Source organism: Balaenoptera ricei, chromosome 13 (genome assembly GCF_028023285.1).
Source record: "Balaenoptera ricei isolate mBalRic1 chromosome 13, mBalRic1.hap2, whole genome shotgun sequence".
Lineage (NCBI taxonomy): Eukaryota > Metazoa > Chordata > Mammalia > Artiodactyla > Balaenopteridae > Balaenoptera > Balaenoptera ricei.
Window position 1 is genome coordinate 84,284,828 of NC_082651.1, and position 14,871 is coordinate 84,299,698.

At 41.3% G+C, this 14,871-nt stretch overlaps 2 protein-coding genes and 1 pseudogene across 4 annotated transcripts in view; 1 reads left to right on the forward strand and 2 right to left on the reverse strand.

Moving 5' to 3' along the window:
* The window catches only part of LOC132347115 (protein FAM228B-like), a 53,639-nt gene extending 48,861 nt beyond the window's left edge, over window positions 1-4,778 (reverse strand). The window contains exons 1-2 of one of the 3 annotated variants that reach the window (XM_059893522.1): window positions 4,480-4,778; window positions 3,658-3,788 (exon numbers count right to left, since the gene is read on the reverse strand). In XM_059893522.1, the coding sequence (XP_059749505.1) occupies window positions 3,658-3,756 (99 nt within the window). In that variant the 5' untranslated portion in view covers window positions 3,757-3,788; window positions 4,480-4,778. Of the gene's footprint in view, window positions 1-3,657; window positions 3,789-4,294 lie in introns of all 3 variants that reach the window. The other 2 variants (XM_059893521.1, XM_059893520.1) reach the window with 2 other exon arrangements.
* Window positions 4,779-5,649: 871 nt separating this feature from the next.
* PFN4 (profilin family member 4) lies at window positions 5,650-10,258 on the forward strand. The gene is made up of 4 exons (XM_059893528.1): window positions 5,650-5,766; window positions 6,058-6,195; window positions 7,005-7,110; window positions 10,125-10,258. Exons 1-4 carry the CDS (start codon window positions 5,650-5,652, stop codon window positions 10,151-10,153), a joined length of 390 nt encoding a protein of 129 aa, XP_059749511.1. The 3' UTR covers window positions 10,154-10,258.
* Window positions 10,259-13,404: 3,146 nt separating this feature from the next.
* LOC132377061 (chromobox protein homolog 1-like) lies at window positions 13,405-14,030 on the reverse strand (annotated as a pseudogene).
* Between the last annotated feature and the right edge of the window lie 841 nt (window positions 14,031-14,871).

Genomic DNA, 14,871 nt, shown 5'->3' on the forward strand with positions numbered 1-14,871 from the left:
AGTTTATAGCAATACAATCCTACCTCAAGAAACAAAAAACATCTCGAATAAACCATCTAACCTTACACCTAAAGGAACTAGAGAAAGAACAAAACCCAAAATTAGTAGAAGGAAAGAAATAATAAAGATCACAGCAGAAATAAGTGAAATAGAAACAAAGAAAACAATAGCAAAGATGAATAAAACTAAAAGCTGGTTCTCTGAGAAGATAAACAAAATTGATAAACCATTAGCCAGACTTATCAAGAAAAAGAGGGAGAGGACTCAAATCAATAAAATTAGGAATGAAAAAGAAGTTACAACAGACACCACAGAAATATAAACCATCCTAAGAGACTACTACAAGCGACTTTATGCCAATAAAATGGACAACCTGGAAGAAATGGACAAATTCTTAGAAAGGTATATCCTTCCACGACTGAACCAGGAAGAAATAGAAAATACAAAGAGACCAATCACAAATAATGAAATTGAAACTGTGATTAAAAATCTTCCAACAAACAGGAGTCCAGGACCAGATGGCTTCACAGGTGAATTCTATCAAACGTTTAGAGAAGAGCTAACGCCCATCCTTCTCAAACTCTTCCAAAAAACTGCAGAGGAAGGAACACTCCCAAACTCATTCTAGGAGGCCACCATCACACTGATACCAAAACCAGACAAAGATACTACAAAAAAAGAAAACTACAGACCAATATCACTCATGAATATAGATGCAAAAATCCTCAACAAAATACTAGCAAACAGAATTCAATAACACATTAAAAGGATCATACACCATGATCAAGTGGGATTTATCCCAGGGATGCAAGGATTCTTCAATATACACAAATCAATCAATGTGATACACCATATTAACAAACTGAAGAATAAAAACCATATGATCATCTCAATAGATGCAGACAAAGCTTTTGACAAAATTCAACACCCATTTATGATAAAAACTCTCCAGAAAATGGGCATAGAGGGAACCTACCTCAACATAATAAAGGCCATATACGACAAACCCACAGCAAACATCATTCTCAATGGTGAAAAACTGAAAGCATTTCCTCTAAGATCAGGAACAAGACAAGGATGTCCACTCTCACCACTATTATTCAACATAGTTTTGGAAGTCCTAGCCATGGCAATCAGAGAAGAAAAAGAAATAAAAGGAATACAAATTGAAAAGAAGAAGTAAAACTGTCACTGTTTGCAGATGACATGATACTATACATAGAGAATCCTAAAGATGCCACCAGAAAACTACTAGAGCTAATCAATGAATCTGGTAAAGTTGCAGGATACAAAATTAATGCACAGAAATCTCTTGCATTCTTATATACTAATGATGAAAAATCTGAAAGAGAAATTAAGGAAACACTCCCATTTACCATTGCAACAAAAAGAATAAAATACCTAGGAATAAACCTACCTAGGGAGACAACAGACCTGTATGCAGAACTATAAGACACTGATGAAAGAAATTAAAGATGATACCAACAGATGGAGAGATATACCATGTTCTTGGATTGGAAGAATCAACATTGTGAAAATGACTATACTACCCAAAGCAATCTACAGATTCAATGCAATCCCTATCAAACTACCAATGGCATTCTTTACGGAACTAGAACAAATCATCTTAAAATTTGTATGGAGACACAAAAGACCCCAAATAGCCAAAGCAGTCTTGAGGGAAATAAACGGAGCTGGAGGAATCAGACTCCCTGACTTCAGACTAAACTACAAAGCTACACTAATCAAGACAATATGGTACTGGCACAAAAACAGAAACATAGATCAATGGAACAAGATAGAAAGCCCAGAGATAAACCCACGCACCTATGGTCAACTAATCTATGACAAAGCAGGCAAAGATATACAGTGGAGAAAAGATGGTCTCTTCAATAAGTGGTGCTGGGAAAACTGGACAGCTACATGTAAAAGAATGAAAGTAGAACACTCCCTAACACCATACACAAAAATGAACTCAAAATGGATTCGAGACCTAAATGTAAGACTGGACACTATAAAACTCTTAGAGGAAAACATAGGAAGAACACTCTTTGACATAAATCACAGCAAGATCTTTTTTGATCCACCTCCTAGAGTAATGGAAATAAAAACAAAAATAAACAAATGGGACCTAATGAAACTTCAAAGCTTTTGCACAGCAAAGGAAACCATAAACAAGACGAAAAGACAACCCTCAGAATGGGAGAAAATATTTGCAAACGAATCAATGGACAAAGGATTAATCTCCAAAATATATAAACAGCTCATGCAGCTCAATATTAAAAAAGCAAACAACCCAATCCAAAAATAGGCAGAAGACCTAAATAGACATTTCTCCAAAGAAGACATACAGATGGCCAAGAAGCACATGAAAAGCTGCTCAACCTAATTATTAGAGAAATGCAAATCAAAACTACAATGAGGTATCACCTCACACCAGTTAGAATGGGCATCATCAGAAAATCTACAAACAACAAATGCTGGGGAGGGTGTCGAGAAAAGGGAACCCTCTTGCACTGTTGGTGGGAATGTAAATTGATACAGCCACTATGGAGAACAGTATGGAGGTTCCTTAAAAAACTAAAAATAGAATTACCATATGACCCAGCAATCCCACTACTGGGCATATACCCAGAGAAAACCATAATTCATAAAGACACATGCACCCCAATGTTCACTGCAGCACTATTTACAATAGCCAGGTCATGGAAGCAACCTAAATGCCCAGAGACAGACAAATGGATAAAGAAGATGTGGTACATATATACAATGCAATATTACTCAGCCATAAAAAGGAATGAAATTGAGTCATTTGTAGATACATGGATGGATCTAGAGACTGTCATACAGAGTGAAGTAAGTCAGAAAGAGACAAACAAATATCATATATTAACACATACATGTGGAACCTAGAAAAATGGTACAGATGAACCGGTTTGCAGGGCAGCAACAGAGACACAGATGTAGAGAACAAACATATGGACACCAAGGGGGGGAAAGTGGTGGGGGGGGAGGTTGGATGAATTGGGAGATTGGGATTGACATGTATACACTAATACGTATAAAATGGATGATTAATAAGAACCTGCTGTATAAAAAATAAATAAAATTCAAAAAAAAACAATTTAAAAAATTAAAATAAAATTTAAGAAAAATAAAATAAAATATAGTGATAGAAAGCAGGCAGCGAGGGGGCACTCACAAAAGGACACAATGAAGAAACTTTGGGAGTATTGAATATGTTCACTGTCTCGACTGCGGTAATGGCTTCATGTGTGTATACATAGCTAAGAACTTATCAAACTGTACACATCAAATACATGCAGTTTACTGTATATCAAGTATACCTTAATAAAGCTGTGTAGAAAAAAAGAATCTAAAAAAACAAAACCACAACATATATACATTTGGGTGATGCAGTTAAAGCAGTGCTTCAGGAGAAACTTTATAACTTTGTTATACTAGAAAAGGTATATAAGCAATGACCTATGATTCCATGTTAAACTGAAAATGGAGAGCAAAGTAAACACAAGCTTAACAGAAAGAAAGGGATAATAAAGAATAGAATAGAAAACACAGAGAATAATATATTTAGCACAGACCACTTGTCAGTGCAACCACCCAAGTATAAACTTCAGAATGCCATTACTACTGTACCTCCATGAAGGAAAGTGGCTGGGGCTCCAGCCATTCGTTTGAGCTCTTGAGCTTGGGAAGTCTGTCAGTTATCACATCATCATTGTCTGAACTTTTCATTGTGGTCACAAATAACAGAGCCCCTAGAAAAACTAAAAAATTAGCTTACTTAGTAACGAGAATTGAGATTTATTCTCTCTTCTATTTGATTAATAATCACTATTCGTGGCCGTGAACGGACGTGGAACGGATTCTGAACTTTAGACACCCACGCTTTCCCTAAGAAGAGGGGCCTTCACCCAGGCTTCTGCTCGTGTCTTCCGAGCCAGCCTCCTTTAAGCAGGGGAGCTCTCTCCAGACCCACCCGCCGTCCCCTCGAATCCCAGGCTTCCCACAACGTGGCCCAATGGAGCCGGTGTGGCAATTCTCAGCCTGGCCTCTAGGAGTCGCATCTGCAGTTTTCGGAGTGGGCAGAGTTGCAGCCTTCTGGTTCCTGAAGCACACCCAGGATGGGCTTCTTAGAGAAAGGAAGGGCTTTTGAACACAATCAGCTTGTCTTCAAGCTCTGACAGGCCCAAACCGCCACCCCCAGCCCCTCAGCCCCGTCCAGCCCGTGCCTGAGGGGGGAGCACCCACGACCCCGCCCCTTCCCTCCTACCCCGTTGGAAAGGTGCGTGTGGCCTCCGCCCGGCCTGGAGGAAAAGCTGCAGGCCGCGACAGGTACCTCAGCTCCCCTCCCTCGATTAGCAGGGCCTTCGGTTCTCTAGCACCACGACAGGGCCGGGCCCGACAGCCCACGGCGCCTGAGTCGTCGGCTGCGGCGGGAGAGTGAGCCCGTCCCACCTGAGGCCCAGTCAGCTCGCGCCCGTCGCCGCGGTAGATTAAGAACGTTTCGCGTCCAGAGATTCGGTCGGAGCACCCCGCGACCCCTCCGCCGCGGCGGACAAGGAGCCCGCGCGCCGCTGAGGCGGCCAAAGGACTCCGAATTTCGCGGGACCTCCCGGTCCGGAGACTCGGCCGCTGTGTCCCTGAGCCCAGCGCAGGTGCGCTACCGCAGACCCGTCTGGCTGAGAAGAAACCAGGAAAGTCGTAGCTCTGGAGCCCAAGGGCTGGTCGTGGTCTGCGGTCGGAGCCGTAGCGCTTCTCGGTGACGGGCAACTGCCGCAGCCAATAGCTGGGCTCGTCGCCCTCTCGCCCCGCCTCCCCCCGCGTCCGTTGACCGCCGCATGCGCTTCAAGCCAGCCTTTGGTTGAGTGTTGGGCTCCTTCCCGAGAGCCAGGGGGCTTCTCCTGGTCTGGCCCGCCGCGATCCCCCAAACCCTCTGCCCCTCCTGTGCGTCTCCGCAGCCAACCAGACTGGACATTAACACACCCTCCCTCGCCCTCAGTAACCCCGCTCCAGGGAACCCCGTGGGCCAAATCGCCGCGAAGGGAATGGCGGGCTAGGGGCTCCTGCCCTTAGGATCCCTTGGAATGACGAGTGTTTGTGGAGTTTGTCCCGATGAGGAGGGCCCAAGAAGATTTGGGAACTTGTGCGGAAAATGCCGCTTTAGGTGCCTTAAGGTGTTTTTAGTCCCTGGGGTATTGATCAGTGCCCATAGTTGGTGCTGATGTTGGTCAGCGGGAAGGGAACGGGAGGACTCATGACCAGTATATCTCATTTAGTCTTGTTTACTTCAGTAGTTCTCCATTTCGTCAGGTTTTTAATTTTTTTAGTTTTAATCCTAAGTGATTCTGATGCAAACCATTGACATAGATAGAAAATTACGAGCTGTGATTTTCCAAACTCATAACCCTCTCTGTGAACTGATTTTCTATGATTCTGTTTTCCTCTTGAGTATTGGTGGGCACTGGATGATGGAACTCCATTTTCACCCTTCATCTTTTCAAAGTGCACATGCTGATGTTAAAGCTGTCCGGGGTGTCTTAGGGACATTTGTATTCACAGGGCGTTTAAAAGCTAGCCAGAGCAGATCGTTTCAACTGCAGTTCCCTTTTTCAGGGCTGAGGGCGCATGAGCCATTTGCAGAACTTACTGTTAGATACACTCCTGGGAACAAAGCATGTGGACAGTGCAGCCCTCATCAAACTCCAGGAGCAGAGCCTATGTGTAGCATCACCTGGATTTAGTGTAAGAAAAAAACAGGTTTGGGCATAAGAGTTTAAATCTTTTTCTGTAAAGGCTATAGACAGTACACAAAAGAATGGGAGTGACTATGTTCCAATAAAACTTTATGAACACTGAAATTTGAATTTCATGTAATTTTTACATATCACAAAATATTATTATTTTGATTTTTTTTTCAACTACTTAAAAATGTAAAAACCATTCTTCGTTTGCAGGCCTACAAAAACTGGTAGTGGGACAAATTTGACCAGCCCACCATAGGTTGCCAACTTCTAGTCTATTTAACCTCCGCAGGTAATGCCCAGTGATGTCCGAACACTTGTGAATGGATTTGCCAAGAACCCTTTGAAAACCAGAAGAGAAGGATTGTATTTCAAGGAGAAGGACTACAAATGTGTCCGGGCAGATGACTATTCTCTTTATGCTAAGAGTGTGAGTGTTCAAGATTTGAAGACAACTTCGTAAAAACATTAAGAAAAGAATTTGACTCCAATTTTCAGTGCCTCTCCTGATCCTATCTTTAAAACAGACTAAGCCTTGTTACTGCAATGGCAATGTTTGAGATAGCAGTCTAGTGCCAGGAAGGAACATGTAAAAGAAAGTACTAACAGAGAGCCTGGTTTTGAGAAATGTTCATTCCAGAATTTATCAACTGAAACTTGCCTGAACTGTCTCTCTCCACTGCAATTATCCCTCATACTCTACATTCTCCTTCTTTAAAAAACAAAGTGATATTACTCTTGTGCTTAAAACGTCTGTTGGTTCACTGTTGCCTATAAGGGACTAAGGGGATGACAGTCATATTTCTGGATGCCCTATATTATGGGTTAGGCACACTTCACCCACATTATAAACTAAGTAGCCTCATTTACAGATGAGGAAACTGAGGCTTAACCAGGTTAAATAACTCTTCCATAGTCATACAGCAGAAAATGGAGGTGCTGGGATTCAAGCCCAGAGCTATCTAATTCCAAAATGTATTTCCTTTCCATGACATCTGTTGTTCTCACTGGGATAGGGGTATATTACAATCAATTCGGGGGCTTTTTTCAGAATACACATGCTGTTATTACAACAGTCTAAAACTTTTTGACAGCTAAATTAGTGAAAAAGAGTGGAGAGTCCAAAAACAAACATAATGAATATGGAAGTCAGGAAACGGTGAAAAATGTGGCTGGCGCCTAACTTCTTGTCCTGTAATTAGAACCAAGAGAAGGGCATTCTGTTTTATTTTTATCCAGGAAAACACTGGTGTGGTTGTTGTGAAGACCCGTCTGTATCTTCTGGTGGCAACTTACACTGAGGGCATGTATCCTAGTGTCTGTGTGGAAGCCACAGAGAAATTGGGTAAGTTTGCTCCCAATGCCTGTCTTTGTTCCCTGTGGTAGTCAACTCTTCTGACTGCAAGTAACCCAATCAAACCAGCTAGGGTAGAAAGGAGGAATTTATAGGAAGGGTACCGGGGTTACTTATATAACTGGTGAAAGGACAGAGTGCAGCTGAGCCACAAGGAAAATGGATTCCAGGGACTGGAACACTGCTAGAACTCTTCTCTAGTCTCTCCTAAGAGGGTCAGCTTTGTTCCATCCCATTGCAGACTGCCTCCTTTCCTGGTGGTGTCATGGTCGAGCCTTGCATCCTATCTCTTAATTTCTTTTAGAACCCTGATCTGACAAGTCTTAGGTCATATAGTTTACCTTTATATCAGTCAGCTGGGGTTAGGAGGTGGGAAGGGCAGGGTAAAAAAGCAGAGATGTAGTTGCTGGGGGCCATCCTCTATAAAAGGATTCTCTATGGAAAAAGAAATTACTGTGAGCCAGGCTTATTGGTATCTGCTGCATTCCCCTTCCATGTCTCTATGTTTTTAAATAAAGATCTAATGTAGAACTAACTGGGAAATTATATCTATGAGAGTTGAGCTTAATAAACGATAAATTGTATCTGTGTTTAGATTTTTTAATCTAAATTTAAATTTCTTTTTTTTAGCAGTTTTAGTAGTCACTTTTTTAAAAAATATTTATTTATTTATTTATTTGGCTGCGCCAGGTCTTAGTTGCAGCAGGCAGGCTCCTTAGTTGTGGCATGCGAACTCTTAGTTGCAGAATGCATGTGGGGTCTAGTTCCCCGACCAGGGATCGAACCCAGGCCCCCTGCATTGGGAGCGCAGAGTCTTATCCACTGTGCCACCAGGGAAGTCCCCTAAATTTAAATTTCTAAAAAAAAGTTTTTGTTGGAGTTGCTTGAACACTCCTTTGAAATAGTAGAATCCTCTATCTACTTCTGCTAGTGAGGAAAGCAGCCAATCTTTCATTCTTTCAACGAATTCTCAGTGACGACCTACATGTATGTGCACTGCACTATCCTAATAAACTAGGAAATCAAAGCTGGTTAAGATAGTCTCTGCCTTCCATGCCTCTATACGATAGGTGCTGCCCTATCTGCCTGAAATATCTTACCTTTCTGTCCCTGCCCTTTCACATCTAGTTGGCAAATTCCTAATCATCATTGAAAACCCAAATCAGATCTTGGGCTTCTCTCTACTGTGCTATGTATTTTATGCATACCTTTATTATTACTGACATTAGAGTCCTTTGTTTACCTTGATTGTGAGCCCCTAGAAAGCAAGAATTTCGTCTTAATCCAGTCCCTAAAACAGTGTCTAATGATGAGTAGGAAATTAATGCATGTTTGATGAACAGATAAATGAATGACCTCTGCCTAGCAGAATCTGGGAGGGCTCCAGACAGCTGAATCTTTTTTTTTTAATTAATTTTTATTGGAGTATAGTTGCTTTACAATGTTGTGTTAGTTTCTACCATACCTCAAAGTGAATCAGCTATACGTATACATATATCCCCTCTTTTTTGGATTTCCTTCCCATTTAGGTCACCACAGAGCATTAAGTAGAGTTCCCTGTGCCATACAGTAGGTTCTCATTAGTTACCTATTTTATACATAGTATCAATAGTGTATATATGTCAATCCCAATCTCCCAATTCCTCCCACCCCCTCCTTTCCCCCTTGGTACCCATAGTTTGTTCTCTACATCTGTGTCTCTATTTCTGCTTTGCAAATAAGATCATCTATACCATTTTTCAGACAGCTGAATCTTAAAGGATTAATTGAGAAATTAACTACCGTCACAGAAACTATACACACACAAAATGTATATAAGACAGACCTTCACAGTTGTCATAAATAGTTCCCTGGCATGGATTGTCATAAACCATGCTACACAGCTGGCAATGAGGTATTCTAGGAGCAAATAGGACTGAGCGTAGGCAAGACACAACTTAGGAAGCACCTAACAGGAGGGGTGAACTCCAACATGGGAGGAACAGGCAATTACAACCACCGAGGATCTTTCCTGAGCAGGTGTCAGGATTTAAGGGAGGTTCAGTTTCAGTAGAGTAGGGCAGGAGTAGGAGGACAGAACGGAGACTTGTATATCTGGGCTAATTATCGAATTAAAGCTATGCAGAAAAGGAAGCCAGGAAGATGAGCAATTAGGCTCTAAAGAGGCCAGACTCTATCCTATCAGCTGTGGCCCAGGGCTAATTCCCCAGGTATCCTGTGGAGAAGACCAGAGAAGTTGCCTGACCACTGTAATGTAGATTCTGTGGCTGGCACTAAAGAGTGCTTAGGGCTACAAGAGACTGCAAAGAATGTGTGTTATTTAGAAGGACAGGGCTGACATCATTCCACTAAGATCTCACTACTCTGGGAAGGGATAGGCTATCCTGGAAGTGACTGAATGCTCATGAGGGATGGATGAGGCTGATATCCACTCAGGAGCCAGTTACTTATCTCATGTCTCAATTTTTTTTTTTTTTTTGGCTGTGCCCACATCGCTTGCGGGTTCCCCAACCAGGGATTGAACGTGGGCCACTGCAGCGAAAGCACCGAGTCCTAATCACTGGACCTCCAGGGAATTCCCTCATGTCTCATTACTTCTATTTCCTTGACTTGTTTTTCTTTTAATTATATTTTTCTCTTTCAAAAATTATGCATGACAATTATAGAAAATTTGGGAAATAAAGAACTATTAAAATTTTTTAATATGAAAGATTCTAGGAGCATTGTGTGTATGTATATATGTATATGTGTGTATATATATATATATATATATATATATATATATATATACACACACACACATATATATATATATATCCCCTAATAGCCAATGAACTCCTTGAAGTCAGGGATTGGGTCTTAACTATCCAGTCATCCTGGTATCTCCAAGTACTTAGCACAGTGCCTAGTACATGGTAGTTACGAACGTTTATGGAATAAATGAATGAATCATATTGTGATAATGTACTGTTCATAAGTAATAACCATATTCTGTTTTCTTTCAGGAGAATATCTAAGAAGAAAAGGAAATTAAGTCATCAGAGGACTATGAAAGACAGCTTTTATGATTTTAGAAGAAAACTATACATCCTAAAGAAAAAGTAATGCCTTATATTGTGGTTGAAAAATACTAGGCAGAAGATACTGAAAAGGAAGAATGAGTTAAGGAAGCAATTTTTCTTATTTCAAGAGATCCTCTTCTTTAATTGGAATTACTTAGTCCACTTCATTTGTTCGTTTTTTTGTTTTTTTTTAGTGTTGGTCATTGGCATGAATGTGAGGCATTGATAGTTTCACAGGGCATATCTGTTGGGAGACTCCTCCATGAGTCTCTGTATTCCCACACATCTTGCTGGGTATGCCAAGAATACAAGGCCCTAATCACTCTTCATGCAGACCATTTCAGGGTTATGTTGCAGGAAGCCACCTTGAAAAATGAAGTGATGTCTCCCTTCAGAACCAAGAGCAAGCTTGCTTACTGCTTGCTCTGAAAGAGGTAGATTCCCTGAACTCAGTGTTCCTGTCCTAGAGTGCAGCTCACTGCATGTGTGGCATCTATCTGGTCCACATCACCCCTGTGGGACCTGGGGAAAAGGGGAACCAATGTAAAGACTACCCAACAACAGGCCACTCATCAAGGTATCTGAGGGACATTCCGCACTCCCCACCATCTGCAGGCATCTGATTTTGTTGAGCACTGGAAAGGTCTTCCCAAAAATCAACTCAAAAAGATTTCTGACTCCACCTCCCTCACTTCCTCCTAGTCCACACAACTTAGTGTGGTCAATGAATACAACCTTCCCCAGAAAGGGTTCATCTCCTCTTGGTCACCTCCTGGGTGATGATCAGAACGATGAGGGTAGAGAGTATATATAACCTATTTTGAAAATTCAGGATTCTACCCTGATCATTCCTGGCCATGGTGCATCTTTCTTTCTACTAATAGCAACCCCAGGCCAGTCTGCTTATACAGCCTCCAAGTGTCCCTAGGGAGGGAATACCATAGGCCACTGGCATTTCTTGACATTATCATGCAGTTTTCTGAATTCCAAAAGCATGCTATCTGAGGCAAAGTGTCCTTTGTTAATGTTTATAAAATTCTCCCATTTTCAGGTTTTGTATAACATCCTTTCAAGGAGCTTACCTCCAATACAATTCCTTTTTTGAGCTTGGGTGCCAAGTACTACAGATTTGTTCTGGGTGGTCAAGCTGACCACTAGTCCATTCATTCATTTATCTGTTCAGCTGCTTGATTCTTTTCTGAGTTAGAGGTAAAAGTACATTTAAAATTTACTTATTTAGCATTCGTTGAGTAGCCTACTGTGTGCTAGGTACTGTTGATACAAAAGTAAATAATATATACACTCCACTGCAGATAGGATTACAATTTAGTGAAGAAAATTTATAATTGAGTCACATTACCATGTGATAAATGCTGTAACAGATATAAAAAAAGAACTGTAAAGCCTGAAGCGATCAACTGTGCATTCAGGAGCCTGAAATGCATTTGAAGTGAATCTGGAAGAATAAGTAAGTATAGAAGAGAGCAAAAAGCATTCCAGGTTTAAGGAATAGCATATGCAAGTTCCTGTTGTGTGAAAAGAATGGTGAGAAGTTCAGTGTGGCTGGAAAATAGTATGTATGAGAGAATGATAAATGAAACTGGGAAGATGGATGGGGCCAAAGGAGAAAAGGCTACTTTCTTCAGGGTAACTCAAAGGACATCAAGCAGTGCTGTGGTATAAACAGTACTTATATGAAACTTTTATAATTTTGATTGCAAAAGTAATATACACTCATAAAAACACTTGAGAAAATAAGTTACTCATAATTTCACATTAAATGAAAACAACTGTTGATAGTTTTTGTTATTCCAGTCTTTTTTCAGTGCATATAATATATACATATTTTTAATATAAATCTATAGTTTTATTAAGACAAAAACTGACAGTGTTGGTATGAAGTTTAACATTTAAACAAAAGTTTTCACAGAAACCTAACACATGCCTAAAAAGGTTTTACAACGGAGTTCTAGATGCAGGTCTAAATGATGTCAAGAACTGATGGATCTCATGATTCAAGACAGCGTTTGGGGTTTTAGTTAATTCTTAGGATTAAAAAATTTTGTTTTGTTTTAAAGTGGACCACTGCCCCAGTATAAAAATTTAATCTTCTCCTGAGACCAGGGCTTCAGAAATTATTCAACTCTTTAAGTGACTCAGTGAACTTGTGCTGTCAGTGACTGAACCCTGCCACCAATGGTTTCAAAGTTCAAAAAACAGAGGCTCCAAGAGTTTTCCACCCTAAGAGCACCGGCCCTTGTCTTTGCCTACTCTCCCATCTCCTATACCACCCTCTGCCCTTCCCCAAATACTTCAGCCAGTGGCTTGGATGGAGAAGCTGATATATTTAACTTCAAAATTGGAAAAGAAAGGGTCTTCTTGTCAATTTCAAGAATTAGCACCTCTAAGACAGAATGATCTGCCTGTGTATACACTCCAATAAGACTTTTCCTTCTCAACCAGTTTCCATCCCCCAAATGGCAGCTTTGGTAACTTCTTAACTGGAAAGTTAAGAAGTTACCAAAGCTTAATGCTTTTTGGGAACAGCGTTAAGCTCAGGCAGGGAACACCTTGACTTCTAAGTTTCAGGCATTCACAGCTTTTAAACAGTCTCTCACAGTCCTCATGTAGGTTGCCAATGACATTTTTTGAAAGGATGAAATATTCTGGACACAGAACCAAATCATCATTAGTTGTTCTTTCCTTTGTTTCACCATTTCCCCCCAACAGGCCCCAAATTTTAACAAAACTGATCCTAACCCATCTCCCTTCTTTCCCACCCCATCCCTCCCACCCCAAATAATACACCAGAAATAGCCAAAAACTACATACATGCTACACTGTAAAAATGCAGAGTTAACACTACTGGGAAGAAGGCTGTGGGTTGTGGAGATGCTCTTTGAAGATCTACAATATCTTTTGCTCTCCCACATCCCATTCTGCAAGTTTTGTCCTTCATAGAAGGCCCTTTGGTTTTCTCAGCAAAGTTCAGAAAGAGTTGCCTTGAAACACTGACCCTCCTTCCCCTCCACTGGGATGGGTGTGCAAACTATACAGCATGGAGCAGCTTTAAAGCAATTTAGTGAATTTAGGGCACAGAAACTATACTGGCTCTTCAAAGGACATCTTCTCAAGCCCCCTCTACGGTGTCAAGACAAGTAGAACTCCTTCTTTCCCCACTTGAAACCCAGTCAGATGTGACAGGGGCTGATACTCAGGAGAGTTAATTCTTGTCATCTTTTTTGTCCTCATCCTCGGAGGGGTAGGAATGCCACATCAGCCTTTCCTCATAGGAGGATATGACAACCTGTGGGCACTTGACATTGGCTTCCTTGGCAGGGACCAGGTGAGCCTCATCAGAGTTTTTACATTTCATCAGGAACATGAGTTCTCCACTGGAGTCTGTAGCTCCAATAATCCGCTCTGATTCCAAACCCCCGGCAAAGCCTCGTGGCTTTTCTGACTCTTCTTTCTTCTTTTTTGGTTTGCTCTCCTCCCCCTTATCTTCCGAATCAGAATCAGCTTTGCGCTTGCCTCCCTCTGATTTATCTGTCTCCTCCCTCTGATTTATCTGTCTCGTGTGCTGTTTTCTGTGACTGCAGGAATGCAGCAATGAGGTCAGGACAATCCAGGTTTTCTTCTGGCTCCCATGTGTTGGCCTCATCTGAGAACGCCTTCCACTTTAGGAGGTACTCCACTTTGCCCTTTACCACTCGATGGTCGAGAACTTTTTCCACCACATATTCTTCTTCCGCTTCTTCTAGCACCTCCTCCACTTTCTTCTTGTTTTGTTTTTTCCCCATAGTGCCTGCCAGCTTTCTGGTATAAAGGGTGACGCTGCTCAGAGCAGCGCCCACGAGCCCGAGAGGAATCGGTGCCGCGCGACTGGCGCGTCTTGTCGGGCCGGCCAGGGGAGTGGCGACCATAATATATACATTTTAACCTAACCTAAATCATCAACACAGATGGTTGACAACCCACCCTGTTCATATAGCATAATGTTATAAGATCTTGTATTTCATTTAAAATTGCTTAGAAAATATTTTAATCTTTGCATATCACATAGTATTCCTCTTTGTTATTTATGTTATATCCACTTTTTCACTTTATAAATAACACTGCAGTTTACAACTTTTACATAATTCTTTGTGTCTCTGATTATTTCCTTAGGTCTGGAAGTGGAGTTTGAGGGTCAGAGTATGAGCAACTTTACAGTTCTCTGTAGTTTTGTTGTTGTTTTGTTTTGTTAACAGAGAAGATTTACACCATGGTTAATAAGAGGCAGGGTTTTTTGTGGGAGTAGGTGGGCGGGGAGGGAGTTATTTGTAATTCAGCTGTTAACTCATCAGTTTCCTATGCTTGTGGGATTGGGTCTGAGGCAATCTTACCAAGTGCCTCAGTAAATGAGAAAGAGAGGAAATGCAGTCAGTTGAACTGGCTGAGTCAGAGACCAGAGAGGCAGGTTACTATTTGAATCCAGATAGTGCTACATCATGGTGACATTGGACAGTTGCTCCTGTACGATATAGAGATACTCATGAGGTTTGCAGGACAAGCCAGGAAACATTTGGGGACTTCTAGATACAACTCCAAAGGAGTCCAGGCATGCTAAGGCCCAGAGCTAAACAGAAGGCTGGGCTATCAATGCTTCAGGCTAAAGTCACACTATATTATCAAAACAGAGTGGACT

Excerpts from the sequence above, each read along its gene's own strand:
- PFN4 (XM_059893528.1), top strand. The coding sequence starts at position 5,650 with ATGAGCCATTTGCAGAACTTACTGTTAGATACACTCCTGGGAACAAAG. Across the intron at positions 5,767-6,057 it reads TAGCATCACCTGGATTTAGT|GTAATGCCCAGTGATGTCCG; the intron begins GTAAGAAAAAAA and ends TAACCTCCGCAG. Across the intron at positions 7,111-10,124 it reads GGAAGCCACAGAGAAATTGG|GAGAATATCTAAGAAGAAAA; the intron begins GTAAGTTTGCTC and ends GTTTTCTTTCAG.